This window comes from Lepidochelys olivacea (assembly GCF_965140295.1).
Source record: "Lepidochelys olivacea isolate rLepOli2 genome assembly, chromosome: 1".
NCBI lineage: Eukaryota > Metazoa > Chordata > Testudines > Cheloniidae > Lepidochelys > Lepidochelys olivacea.
The window spans coordinates 8,561,812-8,579,914 of record NC_140411.1 but is presented as its reverse complement, the minus strand read 5'-3'; the positions used below and the strand labels follow the sequence as shown (position 1 = coordinate 8,579,914).

The 18,103-nt window shown below is 54.1% G+C and overlaps 1 protein-coding gene across 1 annotated transcript in view; it reads right to left on the bottom strand.

The window, feature by feature from the left end:
* The window catches only part of LOC311513294 (sodium-dependent proline transporter-like), a 46,458-nt gene that overhangs the window by 9,446 nt on the left and 18,909 nt on the right, over positions 1-18,103 (bottom strand). Inside the window, exons 5-9 of the mRNA XM_084615003.1 lie at positions 15,826-16,054; positions 4,375-4,506; positions 1,962-2,110; positions 1,487-1,536; positions 583-721 (exon numbers count right to left, since the gene is read on the bottom strand). Of these exons, the coding sequence (XP_084471129.1) occupies positions 583-721; positions 1,487-1,536; positions 1,962-2,110; positions 4,375-4,506; positions 15,826-16,054 (699 nt within the window). The remainder of the gene's footprint in view (positions 1-582; positions 722-1,486; positions 1,537-1,961; positions 2,111-4,374; positions 4,507-15,825; positions 16,055-18,103) is intronic.

Sequence of the window (18,103 nt, the reverse complement as noted above, 5' to 3'; positions counted from 1 at the left end):
AGGGCTGGGGAGCCCAGAATCCCTCCCCAGTGCAGACACCCTGGAGGGGAGATCTCAGGACATGCTGAACGGCGAAGGCGTGGGTGTGGCAATATCCTTTTAACCAGAGAAGCCCCAGCCTCTCTCTAGCCTTCCCATGGCAGATCTGCCTCCTACCCCATCTGCCCTCCCGGCCGACACACAGGACACCTGTAGGATAGCGAGCGTCTGGGAGCCTAGTGAGAATTCATGAGACGCGGCCCCAGCTCAACACCAATTAGTCCGGGCAAAGGCAGTGCTATCTAATGGTCAGCGACTCAGCTCCGGGTGACCCCAATACCTCTATCCATGCCTCGGTTTCCCCATGTAAAATGGGGATCAGACCCACTCTCTATAGTAGCCGGGGACTGTGATACTCAGTCATCAGCGTTGGAAAGAACGTGCCCATCGACCAAGCTTCTGGGGGCATTTACCTCTTTAAAGGACACATACGCAGAATCCCCCCGCCTCGCCCGCACACGGGGTTCCCCTCCCTTCGGCTGCCGGGGAAACACGCTCCAGCAGGCCCACGCTAGCAAACCCTGCGCCCTGCCCGCCACTCACCTTGCCCGAGCTGCGGATCCCCTTTAGCATGCACAGGAAGATGACGATCCAGGCGACCAACAAGCATACCGCGAGCGGCCACCTCACCGGGCCCGGGTCGTGGAGGCCGGAGCTGTGCGTGACCCCCAGCACCTGCTCGCTGCACGGCCCAAACACAGGTTAAAGACACGCAGACCCAGCCTGCGCTGAACACAGGGTGTCGCCTCCCTCCGCCCCCCTGGACCAGAATGGTGGGGGGGCTATTGAGTGGGTGTTAAATCCTGCCTCCGTGCCCACTACCAGATCCCTTTGCCCCCTCCTGGCTTCATACCTGCCTCCTACTTTGGCAACAGCTTCCCACCCACCAGCCAGTCCCCTCCTGCCCATGACAGAGGCCTACATCGGGCATGCTGGTCCTGCTACCCCCTCCAGCCGGTTTGCCAGCAGTGGGTCTCTAGTGGCTTGGTCTCCGTGTGAGCTGTCGAGGGTGACACTGACAACACAGAGCCATGGCAGAATTGCAGAGGATGCTTCCTCCAAACCCAGCCTGGAGAGGAGCTTATGGCTTCAACCCCAACCGCCAGGATAGCCGCTATTTTCTCGTGCATAGTGCACCCTGTGGCAGCGAGTTCCACAGCTCCACGCAGGGGGTTTCCCTTGATGCAACTGTTTTTCCTGCCACGGAGTCCCGGACCCTCATCCCAGCACCCCGCCGACTGCAGCGCCCCCTGGTGCCGAGAGCGGAGCTGGCAGAGGCATTTCCCGAGCGAGCAGAGGTGGGCGAGGCTCCCAGCCAATTGGGTTCAGGCTCCCACAGGAGCACAGGGGCTCCCTGACGGAGAGGGAGAGCGCCAGGCAGGCTGCGACCTGCGGGGAAGGGCGGCGAATCAGTCCCGAACACAAACACCATAACGCAGCCACTCACTTCCAGAAGGCCTCGCTGGCACTGAACCGGCTGGAGTTTCCTGATGCGTTCTGCAAGACACAGAGCGGGCTGGTCACCCACTCCCCCACCCTATGCCGGCTGCCCCCAGGCAGAAGCTTCCTCCCCTGCCAAACTCCCTGTTCCTTGTCCCACCGCACAGAGAGGCAGGCTCCCCAGAGAGGGAGGGGAGTCAGGTCATCTACACCTCCCCAAACGGCAACAGGCCCCAGAGGGAAAGGCAACATCCTCGCACTATGGCTGGCCGGCCCCATCTCCTACAGTAGCCGTACCCTGGACCCAACAGCCTCACATACAGAGGCCCTGGCTGGCCCGGACAGATGCCCCCTCCTAGCCCATCCACAGCAGCATGAGGAGCAGCTGAGTGTTTTAAGCAGCACCAGGCCAAGCTGCCCTGTTGAGGGGGATAACCCGGCCCGCCACACTGGAGTGGCCGTCCGGGAGGGAGGAGACAGACCTGGCAGAGGGGGGCGTTCCGCGGAGCATCACAAGACCAGGGCAGGGGGCTCTGGAAGGACATGCCCAGGTAGTAGAAAGTCCAGGCGATGATGACGTTATAATAGAGCGACACCAGCGAGGAGACGAGCAGCATGCCCACGCCGATCCCTGCAGGGAAGGGAGGGAGGAAGGTGCAGCTGCCGAGGAGACGCGGGCCCTGCTCGCTCACACCCCCTGCGAGCATTGGCGGGGATCGAAGCTGGGCCCTTTGGCATTCACAGCCGGCACGTCTGCTGCCTCGTGAACGCACGTAGCGCCGCTGGCCCCCCGTCGCTGACCCGGGCCCCCAGGAGAGAGGCGGCTGCTGGCCCAAACTCTCACACTTCCATCATGAGACAACGGGTGGATGGAGGCAGGGGAGGGGTGCCACGAGGCCAAGCGTCCGAGCTGCACTAATGATGGCGAGGTGTGTGCGTGTGGGGCACTGGTCATTGCCCGCTGCCAACGACGGGAGACGGCACGTGCTGCAGGGAGCATCCCTGACACCACGGCAAGGTCTGCAGGCTGGGCCCCGCTGTGCTAGGCGCTGGCCGGACACGTACCAACACGTCTCCTAGGCCGCTGAGAGGGAGCGAAAGAGAAGCAGGCAGAGCGGCACGCAGCGGATCTCGGTGTCCCATGCCAGCGCTGGCGTGGGAGGCTGGGAGAAGACACCTCTGCAGCTCCCGAGCGCTCAGATCCGAACACAGCCCAGCGAACTCGCTGCATGCGGGAACTAGACGAGGCCCACCGCGGCAATCTGGTCCCCCCAGTTCTCTCCAGCGAGTCTGCAGGCTCTGGGCCCAGTGATCTCACAGTGAACCATCCATCTCTTGTCAGGAGGTTCAGCCCGTCGGCCCACGTCCCCTTCCTTTCTCCGGCCCCCTCGCTGGCTGGTGCCTTTGTGTCTCATCCAAATCTCTCCTCCCCAGGCAGGCTTCCTGCCCTCACGCAGACAAGGTGCGTCCAGCACTGCCAGCTACAGAGCCCGTGTGGGACTAGGGACAGCCCAGCATCCTGCTCGGACAGGTCTGCTCAGGCTGACAGCCCACATTGGCATTGGCTTAGCCAGTGCACAGGGCCACAGGGTGATCTGCCTGCTCCTGGGACAGAGTAGGAAGCTCTAGGGCCTGAACCCCCCAGGAGGGGGAGTAGAGAGGGAGCAGGGGACAGACACTGCTGAGCTCAGACGGTTTGAGTGGTGCTGGGCGTCCCACCCTCACATGCTTGCACTGAATGGCGTGGGGCCGGAGCAAGGACCTGCTGCCCAGTGGGTTCCTTTGGTGTATCATAGAATATCAGGGTTGGAAGGGACCTCAGGAGGTCATCTCGTCCAACCCCCTGCTCAAAGCAGGGCCAATCCCCAATTTTTGCCCCACATCCCTAAATGGCCCCCTCAAGGATTGAACTCACATCCCTGGGTTTAGCAGGTCAATGCTCAAAGCACTGAGCTATCCCTCCCCCAAGGTGGATGATTGAGGAGAGGATTGAGAGAGAGTTTTGTTTCGTTGGTTTGGAGTGTCCTCATGCTCAGAGTCCGTCCCCCCCACAAGGGTCTGGCTGAGCTGGAGAGAGTCGACAGCATGGCTGAGTACCATAGCTCTGCTTGGGAGCCATCCGCGGCGGAGAACGCTGCCGGCACCAAGACCTACTTTACAGCCATTAGAGCAGGAAGGACGCTCTCGCAGCAGGGCAGGAAGTCAGGAGACCAGGCTCTGCGCCCAGCCCTGCCAGTCACTTGTGGGACCTGACGTTCCCGGGTGCCCATAGCCCTGTGGATTTCAGTGGGGGCTGCAGCGCTGGACGCATCTGGGAGGTCCGGCCAGGCCATTGGCCTCTCTGGGAAATGGAGACAACAGACGCTCCTCCCAGGGGGCCAGGAGGGCAGATCCTTTAGTGCTTTGAAATCCTCTGGGGACAGGGAGGGGAGGCTGGGTTTTGTGTTACAGCCTATGGGGAAGGCTGCTCAGATAGGGCTGCGGTGAGGAGAGGGCGCTGACCTTGCAGAGCAGCTCAAGGAGGCATTTCCGGGCGCTTGAGACAGTGCGGAGACAGCAGGGGAAGTGGATAAACCTAGCCCGGAGGGGCTGTGCTGAGGGATGTGGTCAGATAAGGGATGGGGGTGGAGCTCTGCCAGGCCTGGAAGGGGCAGACAGGCTGTTTGAACTGGACTCGGTGGAGGAGCAGGACTGGAGGAGGGATCGAGAGCGGGAGGTGATGTGGTCAGAGCGAGGGGCAGAGGACCTTGTCCCCTGTGGTTTATGGGTGACAGAGAAGGAGACTGTGTGTCCAGGGGCCAGAAGTGGTGGGGGGAGGTAAGATGTACGGCAGCTGCCTCTCCCCACGCCCTGCTCACTCGGGGGAGTGGGATGCTGCGCCAGGCACAGACTCACCTTTCAACAGGGGGCAGCACTTCCAGACGGTGATGGGCCCTGCAGCTCCGTACTGGCCCAGGCTGAGCTCCAGCAGGAAGAGGGGCAGGCCGGTGAAGAGCAGCATGACGAAGTAGGGGATCAGGAACACCCCTGGGGATGAGGGGGCAGACACGGTTAGCAAGGAACTGGGACAGAACGAGGCAAGAACTCAGATACTCAGCCACCGGGAAGGGGCAGGGCAGAGACCTTGGCTCTCAGGAGCCCACAGCTGGTGGGACTGCCAGTGGCCAGACCAGAACAGGCCTGACCGCAACACCCTGACAGCCAGGTTGTGGCTGGGAAAGCTAGTGCAGAGGCAGCATGCTCAGCTCCAGCCGCTGGCGACCTCGGCACAGGGGGCATGCCTGCTTTACCCCTCCACACGGAAGGGACATTTGACGCAGGGACAGAACCTTTATCGCCCATAAGAGGGCAGCAAAAAACACAACACGCAGTGGGTTTTTAGAACCCAGATGACGTTTGCAGCCCTGGAAGCCAGAAACATTTTTGTCTTGTTAAGTCAAATCAGTTGTATCTGGAATCGAAAGAGTTGACACAATTATAGGCTCCTACGATGTTATCATTAAAGTCTGCCCTTGGGCTATAAGCACACAGACACTGACAGGCATCAGCTAAAGCACTCCAGGTGCTTTAGGGAACAGAACCCACAACCTTAGACTCCCACAAAAGACCCAGACCTTCAGGTGAGCTAACCCAGGTCCCTAGCAGTGGTTCCACTATTCAGATGTTGGACACACACATATTGCTCTGTACACACAGGTCTGACATACTCCATCCAGGAGAACACACAGAGCTTTCCTGTGCTTGTCCACCCAATTCCCACCCATGATTAGGGTGACCAGATGTCCCATTTTTAAAGGGACCGTCCTGTTTTGGGGGACTTTTCCTTATATAGCCACCTATTACCCCTGCACCCCCATCCAGTTTTTTCCCAGTTACTATCTGGTCACCCTACCCATGATGGGCCATTCCAGCCAGCCACATAAAAGGCAATGACATCCCATCACGTGTACTATCATTCTTTGACCTGACACACTTCAGAGGCCCATGTAGGAAAAAGGTCCAGCCACTCTTATGGTTTCCTAACACAAGCCCGTCACTAGCACAAGCTCCCCAGTCCAATAGAGTCCTCCAGAGCCTGAATGCAGAGAGCTCGTTTACTAAACCAACGGCAGTTCTAATGCTCCAAACCAGTCATCTTCTGGAAGATGCTACATAAACGGTGTCTTCAGAGAGCCTGGAGAGACATCTTGTGGTGAACACACATACTTGTCAGCATAGCAGGTTAAAATACAGATGCAGTCCAAGTATTTCCCCCGTATCGCATGCACACACGGGTTGGTTAGGGCTGTGTCTAAACGCCAAGGTGCTGGCAGTGAAGAGTTTGTTTTTTACTCCTGAGGGAATTCTGCACCCCAAAATTTAAAATTCTGTGCCAAAAATTTAAAATTCTGTGCACAATATATTAAAATTCTGCAAATTTTATTTGTCAATAAATAAATGTGGCTCCAGCATGGCAGTGGGGAGCACAGGCCACTGGCTGAATGGAGGAGGGAGATCACCCTGAAGCCCCCACCTCCCCCAATACAAGGACTCGGCTGTGAGGCTGCACCTGACCCTGACACAGCATAAGGGCTGGGCCTGCCCCAGAAACTCCCCAGGGCCCTGCCCCCCTGTGCCAGGTGCACCAGGTGTAGGAGGGCAGGCTCAGCCCAGCAGGATCCAAGTGGGGAGGGGCTTAGTGTTGGGGGATGTAGGTGTGGGGTGAGAGGTTTCTGTGTGGGGCAGTCTGGGTGCGGGCAGACCAGTGGGAGATCTGAATGCACAGGGGCTCGTTGGGGATTCTGGGTGCGGGGTCAATGGGACTCTGCAGGGGATCCAGGTGAAGGTGGCTGAGGCTCAGGAGGGGGGGCTGGGTGTGGTCCAGGTGCTGAGGGAGTGGGGCTTGATGGAGTGGGGGTCCAGGTGCAGTTGGTAGGTGCTCAGTGGGGTGGGGGTCCAGGTGTGGGGGGCTCATTGGAGAGGACCAAGTGTAGGCGGGTAGGGCTTGTCAGGGTGAGGGTTCGATGGGCCTGCTCAACAGAGGAGCCTCAGCTGCTGCCGAGGGAACACCGCCTGCCAGGCTCCTGATTCCCCCATGATTCCCCTATCCCCTTTTCTTCTCCATTCTCCTTCCCTCATCCCTATTCCACCCCCTTTCTTCCCCACTGCCTCTTCCCCCTACTCCCCCTTCCCAGCCCCACTGCTGGCACTCCTTGCTGCACAGAAAACAGCAAGGCTCCCAGCACACAGAAGGGGAGAGCGACTGGCACTAGGACCCAGGAGGCTGCATTTAGCTGCAGATTAGTCAGCAGAGTCAAGACACAGCCTCCTTCAGCTGGGCAGCTCTGCCCTTGCAGAATGGGGCGGGGGGCGCAGTGGCATGTAATCCCCTGTGCACCCCAAGACCTCGCCTCTGTTTGGAGGGGGGCAACCCCCACAAACTGAACTTACGGTCGCCCCCTGCCTCTCCACCCGCGGCTTCCCTGCCATTTTCTGCAGGGAAACAGGAAATCTGCAGGGGGGGGGGAGGGAGGGAGTGGCATTTTCTGTGGGCACACAGTGATGCTGTATCCCCCTGGTGCAGTTTTTATCTCCTCCTGATAGAGGGCCCCCCCCCCCAGGACTTTGCAAGCGGACCCAAGACTTTAGACAGACTGAAGTGGCCCTGCTTGCAAGAGGAAGGGTGGACACACCGGTGGTCGCACGAAGCACCTGTCACAGACTCGTGGAAACGGAGCAGTAGGCGAGACCGGGAGAGGTCGCCTAGTGCAGCAGTTCTCAAACTGTGGGTCGGGACCCCGTTGTAATGGGGTTTCCAGGGCCAGCATTGGACTTGCTGGGACCCGGGGCTGAAGCTGAAGCCCGAGCTCCATCCCCGCCCAGGGCTGCGGAGTTCAGGCTCCGGCCCCCTCTCCCTGGGGTCACGTAGTAATTTGGCTGTCAGAAGGGGGTCGCGGGGCAATGAAGTTTGAGAACCGCTGGCCTTGTGCGGCCCCTGCGCTGAAGCAAAGCCAGGTATGCCTTGACTTTGTGCAGGAGGCCAGACTAGATGGCCCGAAACATAGAATATCAGGGTTGGAAGGGACCTCAGGAGGTCATCTAGTCCAACCCCCTGCTCAAAGCAGGACCAATCCCCAATTAAATCATCCCAGCCAGGGCTTTGTCAAGCCTGACCTTAACAACTTCTAAGGAAGGAGATTCCACCACCTCCCTAGGTAACACATTCCAGTGCTTCACCACCCTCCTAGTGAAAAAGTTTTTCCTAATATCCAACCTAAATCTCCCCCACTGCAACTTGACACCATTACTCCTTGTTCTGTCATCCGCTACCACTGAGAACAGTCTAGAGCCATCCTCTTTGGAACCCCCTTCCAGGTAGTTGAAAGCAGCTATCAAATCCTCCCTCATTCTTCTCTTCTGCAGGCTAAACAATCCCAGCTCCCTCAGCCTCTCCTCATAACTCATGTGTTCCAGTCCCCTAATCATTTTTGTTGCCCTCCGCTGGACCTTTTCCAATTTTTTCACATCCTTCTTGTAGTGTGAGGCCCAAAACTGGACACTGTACTCCAGATGAGGCCTCACCAGTGTCGAATAGAGGGGAACGATCACGTCCCTCGATCTGCTGGCAATGCCCCTACGTATACATCCCAAAATGCCATTGGCCTTCTTGGCAACAAGGGCACACTGTTGACTCATATCCAGCTTCTTGTCCACTGTAACCCCTAGGTCCTTTTCTGCAGAACTGCCGCCGAGCCATTCGGTCCCTAGTCTGTAGCGGTGCATGGGATTCTTGCATCCTAAGTGCAGGACTCTGCACTTGTCCTTGTTGAATCTCATCAGATTTCTTTTGGCCCAATCTTCTAATTTGTCTAGGGCCCGCTGTATCCTATCCCTACCCTCCAGTGTATCTACCTCTCCTCCCAGTTTAGTGTCATCTGCAAACTTGCTGAGGGTGCAATCCACACCATCCTCCAGATCATTTATGAAGATATTGAACAAAACCGGCCCCAGGACCGACCCTTGGGGCACTCCACTTGATACCGCCTGCCAACTAGCCATGGAGCCACTGATCATTACCCGTTGAGCCTGACAATCTAGCCAACTTTCTATCCACCTTATAGTCCTTTCATCCAACCCATACTTCTTTAACCTGCTGGCAAGAAAACTGTGGGAGACCGTTTCAAAAGCTTTGCTAAAGTCAAGGAACAACACGTCCACTGCTTTCCCCTCATCCACAGAGCCAGTTATCTCATCATAGAAGGCAATTAGATTAGTCAGGCATGACTTGCCCTTGGTGAATCCATGCTGACTGTTCCTGATCACTTTCCTCTCCTCTAAGTGCTTCAGAATTGATTCCTTGAGGACCTGCTCCATGATTTTTCCAGGGACTGAGGTGAGGCTGACTGGCCTGTAGTTCCCCAGATCCTCCTTCTTCCCTTTTTTAAAGATGGGCACTACATTAGCCTTTTTCCAGTCGTCCGGGACCTCCCCCAATTGCCATGTGTTTTGAAAGATAATGGCCAATGGCTCTGCAATCACATCTGCCAACTTCTTTAGCACTCTCGGATGCAACACATCCGGCCCCATGGACTTGTGCTCGTCCAGCTTTTCTAAATAGTCCTGAACTACTTCTTTCTCTACAGAGGGCTGGTCACCTCCTCCCCATGCTGTGCTGCCCAGTGCAGTAGTCTGGGAGCTGACCTTGTTCGTGAAGACAGAGGCAAAAAAAGCATTCAGTACATTAGCTTTTTCCACATCCTCTGTCACTAGGTTGCCTCCCTTATTCAGTAAGGGGCCCACACTTTCCTTGATTTTCTTCTTGTTGCTAACATACCTGAAGAAACCCTTCTTGTTACTCTTAACATCTCTTGCTAGCTGCAACTCCAGGTGTGGTTTGGCCTTCCTGATTTCACTCCTGCATGCCCGAGCAATATTTTTATACTCTTACCTGGTCATTTGTCCGATCTTCCACTTCTTGTAAGCTGCTTTTTTGTGTTTAAGATCAGCACGGATTTCACTGTTAAGCCAAGCTGGTTGCCTGCCATATTTACTATTCTTTCTACACATCGGGATGGTTTGTCCCTGTAACCTCAATCAGGATTCTTTAAAATACAGCCAGCTCTCCTAGACACCTTTCCCCCTCATGTTATTCTCCCAGGGGATCCTGCCCATCAGTTCCCTGAGGGAGTCAAAGTCTGCTTTTCTGAAGTCCAGGGTCCGTATTCTGCTGCTCTCCTTTCTTCCTTGTGTCAGGATCCCGAACTCGACCATCTCATGGTCACTGCCTCCCAGGTTCCCATCCACTTTTGCTTCCCCTACTGATTCTTCCCCGTTTGTGAGCAGCAGGTCAAGAAGAGCTCTGCCCCTAGTTGGTTCCTCCAGCACTTGCACCAGGAAATTGTCCCCTACTCTTTCCAAAAGCTTCCTGGATTGTCTGTGCACCGCTGTATTGCTCTTCCAGCAGATATCAGGGTGATTGAAGTCTCCCATGAGAACCAGGGTCTGTGAACTAGTAACTTCCGTTAGTTGCCGGAAGAAAGCCTCGTCCACCTCATCTCCCTGGTCCGGTGGTCTATAGCAGGCTCCCACCACGACATCACCCTTGTTGCTCACACTTCTAAACTTAATCCAGAGATTCTCAGGTTTTTCTGCAGTTTCATACAGGAGCTCTGAGCAGTCATACTGCTCCCTTACATACAATGCAACTCCCCCACCTTTTCTGCTCTGCCTGTCCTTCCTGAACAGTTTATATCCATCCATGACAGTACTCCAGTCATGTGAGTTATCCCACCAAGTCTCTGTTATTCCAATCACATCATAATTCCTTGACTGTGCCAGGACTTCCAGTTCTCCCTGCTTGTTTCCCAGGCTTCATGCATTTGTGTATAGGCAGTTGAAATAAATCGCTGATCGTCCCTCTTTCTCAGTATGAGGCAGGAGCCCTCCCCTCTCACGCGCTCCTGCTCATGCTTTCTCCCGGTATCCCGCTTGCCCACTTACCTCAGGGCTTTGGTCTCCTTCCCCCCGGTGAACCTAGTTTAAAGCCCTCCTCACTAGGTTAGCCAGCCTGCTTGCGAAGATGCTCTTCCCTCTCTTCGTTAGGTGGATCCCGTCTCTGCCGAGCACTCCTCCTTCTTGGAACACCATCCCATGGTCAAAGAATCCAAAGCCTTCTCTCTGACACCACCTGCATAGCCATTCGTTGACTTCCACGATTCAACGGTCTCTACCCAGGCCTTTTCCTTCTTCCGGGGAGGATGGACGAGAACACCACTTGCACCTCAAACTCCTTTATCCAATGGTCCCTTCAGTCTAGGAACAGGGCATTCATGCTGCCGCAAGAGGTGTGGTTAAAAGTCTACACAGAACACCTCTCCGGGGACAGCATTAGCAGCACAGATGTTCACGTGCTTCCGATCTGCACAGAGGTGGATAAAGCCACAGTGTCTTCCACAATAGGGTCTTCATCTTGCCCTGCGAGGGAGTGCCATGCTAACTCCCTTTCTTAGCTCTCTTGTGCTCCTCTCTCTGGCCTCTGCGACTCTCACTGGGCCTCCTCTGCTCATGCTGGTGTGGAAATCTCCTTCCTTCTGTTGCTCTGGCCATACCACTCCCCTGGCTTCCCGTCCCCAATAATAAATAATAAATAATAATAATAATAATCATCAAACCAGGGCATACTGCCTGATTCCATACCAAGTGGTCAAGCTGGTTTGGACAATAACGCATTTCTCTGTGAACATTCAGTGGACTTATGATATGGACAAAAGCAAGCAAAACCTGCAGGGGCAGCTTGTTGGAACTACGAGGAACTGGACACATAAGATCATGACCCTGTCGAAGGAGGAGAGGCAGTGTTTTGGGGGTGTCTCAGATGTTGGATCATACTGCAGTGGTCAGGACTCGGTGTTGCTGTGGATTTTGTATTGTTAACTGTACTTGTGTTACGTTGCATATGAAGATAACCTATAAGTAATGTAGTAAGCCCTCCAAAACCTACAGTGTACTAGACAACCTGGACCCAACCTTCTCGGCCCACTCTAATGGGAAGTCTGGAACACTAATTGGAATAGGCGTGGTATGCCTGTACGAGAGAAGGTGCAGGGCACTATACTACACAAGGGGCAGTGGGACAAATGGAATATCAACACCTTCCCTCTTGATGCCTGGCCCTATCAGGAAGTGTGTTGCCATATGTCCTATGCTTTTCCAGGGATACCTGGGCAGGAGGATCCCAAAAGAAAAAGAAAAAAAAGGGGTGGAGTGTTAGGATATAGATATTCAGGCCTGTCTGCAAAGGCCTGTACTTTAAGAATTAAGGTGTATTCTTATCACTTGGTTAGTTAGAAGTATAAAAGAAAGAATCAAAATCACTGTCTGCAGTGTAAGGTCCTTCTCTTACTGTGACAGTCTGAGGCCCTGTTCTTAGATTAAGGCCTTTGGCTAAGCAACAGAGGCAGCCATAAGCTGGGAAGCGACCGGTCACCTCCTCACATTCCAAACTAGTCACATTGAAAGAAGGTGCTATTGGGCTGTTAGGAATACAATCCTGTCCTGATAGTGCCTATCACCTCCAAAGAAAGGGAAGTGCCTAGAAGATGTAAAAGGAAACTTAGTTTGATAGCATTCTGTCTGGCAAGAACTCACTTATCAATACTGGGATGTGAAATCCTCGCTTCTGTATTGTTTTGTCATTATAGTTCCCACTTTGCTATTGTTTGTCTGTATAATTTCTGTCTGGTTCTGTGATTGTTCCTGTCTGCTGTATAATTAATTTTGCTGGGTGTAAACTAATTAAGGTGATGGGATATAATTGGTTACATAATCATGTTACAATATGTTAAGATTGGTTAGTTAAATTTCAGGAAAATGATTGGTTAAGGTATAGCTAAGCTGAACTCAAGTTTTACTATATAGTCTGCAGTCAATCAGGAAGTGAGGAGGTGGGTGTGGGGGTGGGTGGGTGTGGGGGGGGAGATGGAAACAGGGAATGGGGGTAAGGAAATTGGAATCATGTTTTGCTAAAGGGGGAAATAGGAACAAGGACACAGGTGTAAGGCTCTGTGGTGTCAAAGCTGGGAAGGAGGATACTAAGGAAGGAAACTGGAATCATGCTTGCTGGAAGTTCACCCCAATAAACATCGAATTGTTTGCACCTTTGGACTTCGGGTATTGTTGCTCTCTGTTCATGCGAGAAGGACCAGGGAAGTAAGTGGGTGAAGGAATAAGCCGCCTAACATCCTCCCCCACACCCCATTGTGACTCTGCCTGCCCTTAGGGCCCACCATACCTCCACTTAACGTGGAACAGCAGGGGAATGGGGCCACTGGAACTGGAGAGGGCACACAAGGGTTAATTCCCTCCTCCTGCAGGGAGAGGGGAGGGGGATCAGGCACCTCCAGCAGCCCAGCACCCCTCTCCTCCAACAGATACCATGCTTGGTTTAGAAGAGCGCCACCTACTCAATTCACAAGACTGCTCTCCCAGAGGTACCCTGAGGTTCCTTTGGAGACCTCCCCAGCCAAGCAGTGCCCAGGACTGACCCTGCCTAGCTTTCAAGGCCGCAGGAGATCACAGCCCAACGTTTCATGCAGAGAATCTGAACAGAAGGCCTGGATGCAGTGTTGCTGTAGCCGTGTTGGTCCCAGGATACTAGAGACAAGATGGGGGAAGGATATCTGTTATTGGACCAACTTCGGTTGGTGAGAGAGAAGCTTTCAAGAGCCAAGGAGAAGAGCTCTGTGTAAGCTCAAAAGCTGGTCTCGCTCACAAACAGAAGTGGGTCCCATCAGAGAGATTACCTCCCCTACTTTGGTATCCCTCTTTGCAATGGGCCTGTCCATTCTGAACGATGTACTCCCTAGATCATTTCAGTAGACAAGCGAAAAGAAAAGGAGTACTTGTGGCACCTTAGAGACTAACCAATTTATTTGAGCATGAGCTTTCGTGAGCTACAGCTCACTTCATCGGATGCATGCCGTGGAAACTGCAGCAGACTTTATTTATGCACAGAGAATATGAAAAAATACCTCCTCCCACCCCACTGTCCTGCTGGTAATAGCTTATCTAAACTGCTCCCAGGAGAGTGAATTTGTGTGGGGGGGTGGAGGGTGAGAAAACCTGGATTTGTGCTGGAAATGGCCCACCTGATGATCACTTTAGATAAGCTATTACCAGCAGGACAGTGGGGTGGGAGGGGGTATTGTTTCATGGTCTCTGTGTGTATATAATGTCTACTGCAGTTTCCACGGTATGCATCCGATGAAGTGAGCTGTAGCTCACGAAAGCTCATGCTCAAATAAATTGGTTAGTCTCTAAGGTGCCACAAGTACTCCTTTTCTTTTTGCGAATACAGACTAACACGGCTGTTACTCTGAAAGTAGACAAGCGCTCACTCAGGAGCTGCTCGGCTAGCCGAAACCTGCAGCTCTCAGGTGCCCAAGGAAAGCTTGATCAGACCTGATCCAGTTAGGAGACTCAATTCAAGCTCCTCCCATACCAGCCAGCCAGCACTGGTTTCCCCTCTGTACTGTGTGCATTGCAAAAGGGATTAGCCCTGCTCTGCAGGGAATCTTGCACCATGAGGTAATCGCCAGAACCTCCCTTAGCAGTCACCAGGGGCTCCCCAAGGGCATGGCTAATTACCCAGGCCGGACGGATTGCTCCTTTTAAAGCTGGAGAAGAGGTCAGGCAAGAACCCCACAAAGGGGCCTTAACACACTTTGAACTTGTGTTAGGCCATGAAGGCTGCCTCCAAGAGCGAATGTGTGCTGGAAAACCCAGGTTGGTCAGTACGTGCCACAGCGGCAGCAAGAACAAATTAATTGTGCCCCCCATGAAGCAAAAACCTCACTGCTTGGAAATAGCTGAAAGATTCCAGCTCGACAGGGCTGCCCTGGGGTAACATCTCTGGGGCATGTGTCTCGCAGTACCTCAGATGTGTTGCTCTTGCACAGATCTGCTCATTCAAGAGCCAGAGTTGAGCTCAGAGGCCTGACTCAAGGCCCAGCAGCCTTGACTAGCACAGTGGTAACATTTCATTTCAAAGCCGCCATGCAAGACTCTCCAGATTTGGGGATCTATTTAGGGCTGCAACGAGATAGCCCCAGTTCATAAAGTTAGTTACCAAGTCCCCAAAACATCACTTTCTGAAAACGTATGGATAGTCTGCCAGGAGTAAGCCAGACTCCTTCCTTTACAGCCTGCCCAGGCCAATAAAATATAATAAGGGCTTTTGATACTGTCTCGCATGACCTCTTCATAAACAAACTAGAGAAATACAACCTAGATGGAGCTACTAGAAGGTGGGTGCATAACTGGCTGGAAAACCATTCCCAGAGAGTAGTTATCAATGGTTCACAGTAATGCTGGAAGAGCGTAATGAGTGGGGTCCCACAGGGATCAGTTCTGGGTCTGGTTCTGTTCAGTATCTTCATCAATGATTTAGATAATGGCACAGAGAGTGCACTTATAAAGTCTGTGGACAATACTAAGTGGGGAGGGGTTGCAAGTGCTTTGAAGGATAGGATTAAAATTCAAAATGATCTGGCCAAACTGGAGAAATGGTCTGAAGTAAATAGGATGAAATTCAATAAGGACAAATGCAAAGTACTCCACTGAGGAAGGACCCATCAGTTGCATACATACCAAATGGGAAATGACTGCCTAGGAAGGAGTACTGCGGAAAGGGATCTGGGGGTCATAGTGGACCACAAGCTAAATATGAGTCAACAGTGTAATGCTGTTGCCAAAAAACCAAAAAAACAAAACAAAGGCAAACATCCATCTGGGATGTATTAGCAGGAGTGTTGTAAGCAAGACACGAGAAGTAATTCTTCCACTCTACCCCGCGCTGATTAAGACTCAACCAGAGTATTGTGTCCAGTTCTGGGCGCCGCATTTCAGGAAAGATGTGGACAAATTGGAGAAAGGCCAGAGAGGAACAATAAAAATGATTCAAGGTCTAGAAAACATGACCTAGGAGGGAAGATTGAAAAACTGGGTTTGTTTAGTCTGGAGAAGAGAAGACTGAGGGGAGACATGAGAACCGCTCAGCACCTCTGAGGAGCAGCGGTGGGGACAGAACGCAGGTGTCCTGACTCAGTCAGAGCCCTACCCGCATGGCCATGCCACCACCCGCAAGTGGCCCTGTAAAAGTGCTGGTGATTAGACAAACGCTGCTCCATGCAAACAGCACCATCTGTTCGGAGCGCACTCCTTTCGTCTGGGACTCGGCAGATACGGTCTCTGCTCACCACCAGCTTCCCAGCACCTGATGGATCCAGGCATTAGTTCCAAAGTAAGAGGGGTGTGATCATGTGACCCCAAGGCAGACAGACAACAGCAAAGAGGCCTGCAGGGACTCACCTCCTCCATTGCGGTAGCAGAGATAGGGGAAGCGCCAGACGTTGCCCAGCCCCACACAATACCCAACGCAGGAGAGCAGGAACTCATACTTCCCACCCCACGTCTCCCTGGGCTGGCTGGGGGCAAGGTCCGGGGTCACGGGCTGGATCTGGAAGGCAGGCTGGGGCTGGCTCACGGACTGCGGGTGTTCAGGCTCCAGGGTCACACCATTCAGCTGGACCGGACTCCCCTGCGGTGGGAAGAGAAGGGGAAAAGGAGTCAGAGATCAGACAAATCCCGTTCGGCCGGCGTGCCAGCATGCACACTTGCATGCCCCTGGGAGGGAGGGCGGGTCTGTTAGCCCACAAGCAAGTTCTGAGCAACCTTCCCCCAGGCACCTCTCTTGGAAGACCCATGCCAGCAGCCCCACCTCACAGGAATGGAGGAGGCTGTCCCAAATATCTACGCCACTCTGGGAGCCCCCATGGCTTGGGACACTTAACACAACAGAGCCCTGTGGAGGGATCTGGAGGGAACAAGCCCCGCACACTGGCCCCTGGGGAGATGGGCCACATGGGATGACAGAGCAGAGGGCTCTCCTATTTCTAAAGGCTCTGATCCTCCCGTCTCCCTTGGCCCAATCCGGCATCTCAGCCCGTGTCACCATCAGCTTGGACAACGTGGCCAAAACTCAGCCCCCAACCTTTCCTCCCAAGGCCTCTCCACAGCCCCTGTTCTCTGTCACTGCATGCTGAGCAAACCATCGTCCTCTCCAGCAACCAGCGCCCCCCAGGAGTCAGCAGAGACTGCTCGCTTGGCCCCCACACACTCCAGCTCTCCACATCTCCCCCCCGCAGCATTTCTCAGCTCCGTCCTGTTCCTTCTGTCTCTTGCCCAGGCCGCACCACGTACCTTCCCCACCCCCATTCCATCCATAACACGGCGAGGGCAATCTTCCCTGCCAGTCACACTGGCCACATGCCTCCTCTCTGGAGCCCTCCACCAGCTCCCCCTCTTCTTGGGCTTCGAGTCCAAGCTTCTCAGCATTGGCCCTTCACAGCTCAACTGCTCGCTCCCCATCACCTCTTCCACCCAGCTGGTGGGACCATCCGCCTGTCTGCTCCTCACAAAATCTCTACCCCCACCCCCACCCCTAGCACAGCCTCCCTGAACTGCTCCATCAACCCACCAACCTCTCCTCCTGCTTCCCAGCCCCGAGCCAGACAGGCCACTGCCAGGATGCATGCAAGCGATCGGCCCCTGTTTGATGGCTGGGCTGTGGTTAATATCTATGCAGCAGGGTATCTGAGTGCGGCCCTCTCTCTCCCTCCTTCCCCATTTCATCAGCCAGGGGTGTCCTCTCTAGTGCAGGGGCTGTATCCACCTGTTGGCGCAGCACCCGGCACAAGGCCGAGATCCTGATCACGGCCTCTTATAAACCCTTCTCCTCCAGCTGGCAGAGCTCCAGAGCAACTCCACGCCTGCTGCGTCTAGGTACGAGGGGAAAAGCATGCAGGGGCTGGGCGGGGGAACAGGGGGATCACTTTCCCTTTCACCCAGGGACTGTCTGATCATCAGCACTTGCCATCCCCCTGCACAGAGGCTGCCAGGACTAACACCCTGGCAGAGCAGGGCTGCATGGGCACCATCTGCCATGGACAGACAGATCAGCAGCTCTCATCACTGCCAGCTGCCTGCCCCCGTCTCCAGTGCCTCTCTTCACACATCACCTGTCAGAGCAATGCCTGCAACTACCTGCTAGGCTGGACAAGGCTCAATCTCTTAGCAGCACTCACCATGGAAAAAAACAGACAATAATTCAACAGGGAAACTCAACTGCAAGCCGCAGGGTCATCAGAAAACACACCCAGCAGGCGAGGAAGGGGTGACTTGGGATTTCACGTAGAGCAGTGGTTCTCAACCAGGGGCACGTGTACCCCTGGGGGTACAGAGGGGTCTTCCAGGGGGTACATCAACTCATCTAGATATTTGCCTAGTGTTACAACAGGCTGCATAAAAAGCACTAACGAAGTCAGCACAAACTAAAATTTCATACAGACAAAATGAGAACGTCAGCGATATTTCAGTACTAGTGTGCTGGGACATTTTTACTTTCTCATGTCTGATTTTGTAAACAAGTCGTTTTTAAGTGAGGTGAAGCTTGGGGTACACAAGACAAATCAGGCTCCTGAAAGGGGTACAGCAGTCTGGGAAGGCTGAGAGCCACTGATGCGCCAGGATGTGACGTAGCGCATACAGCTCCCCCAAGTCGCAAGTTCACTGCTCGGCGAGGAGTGAG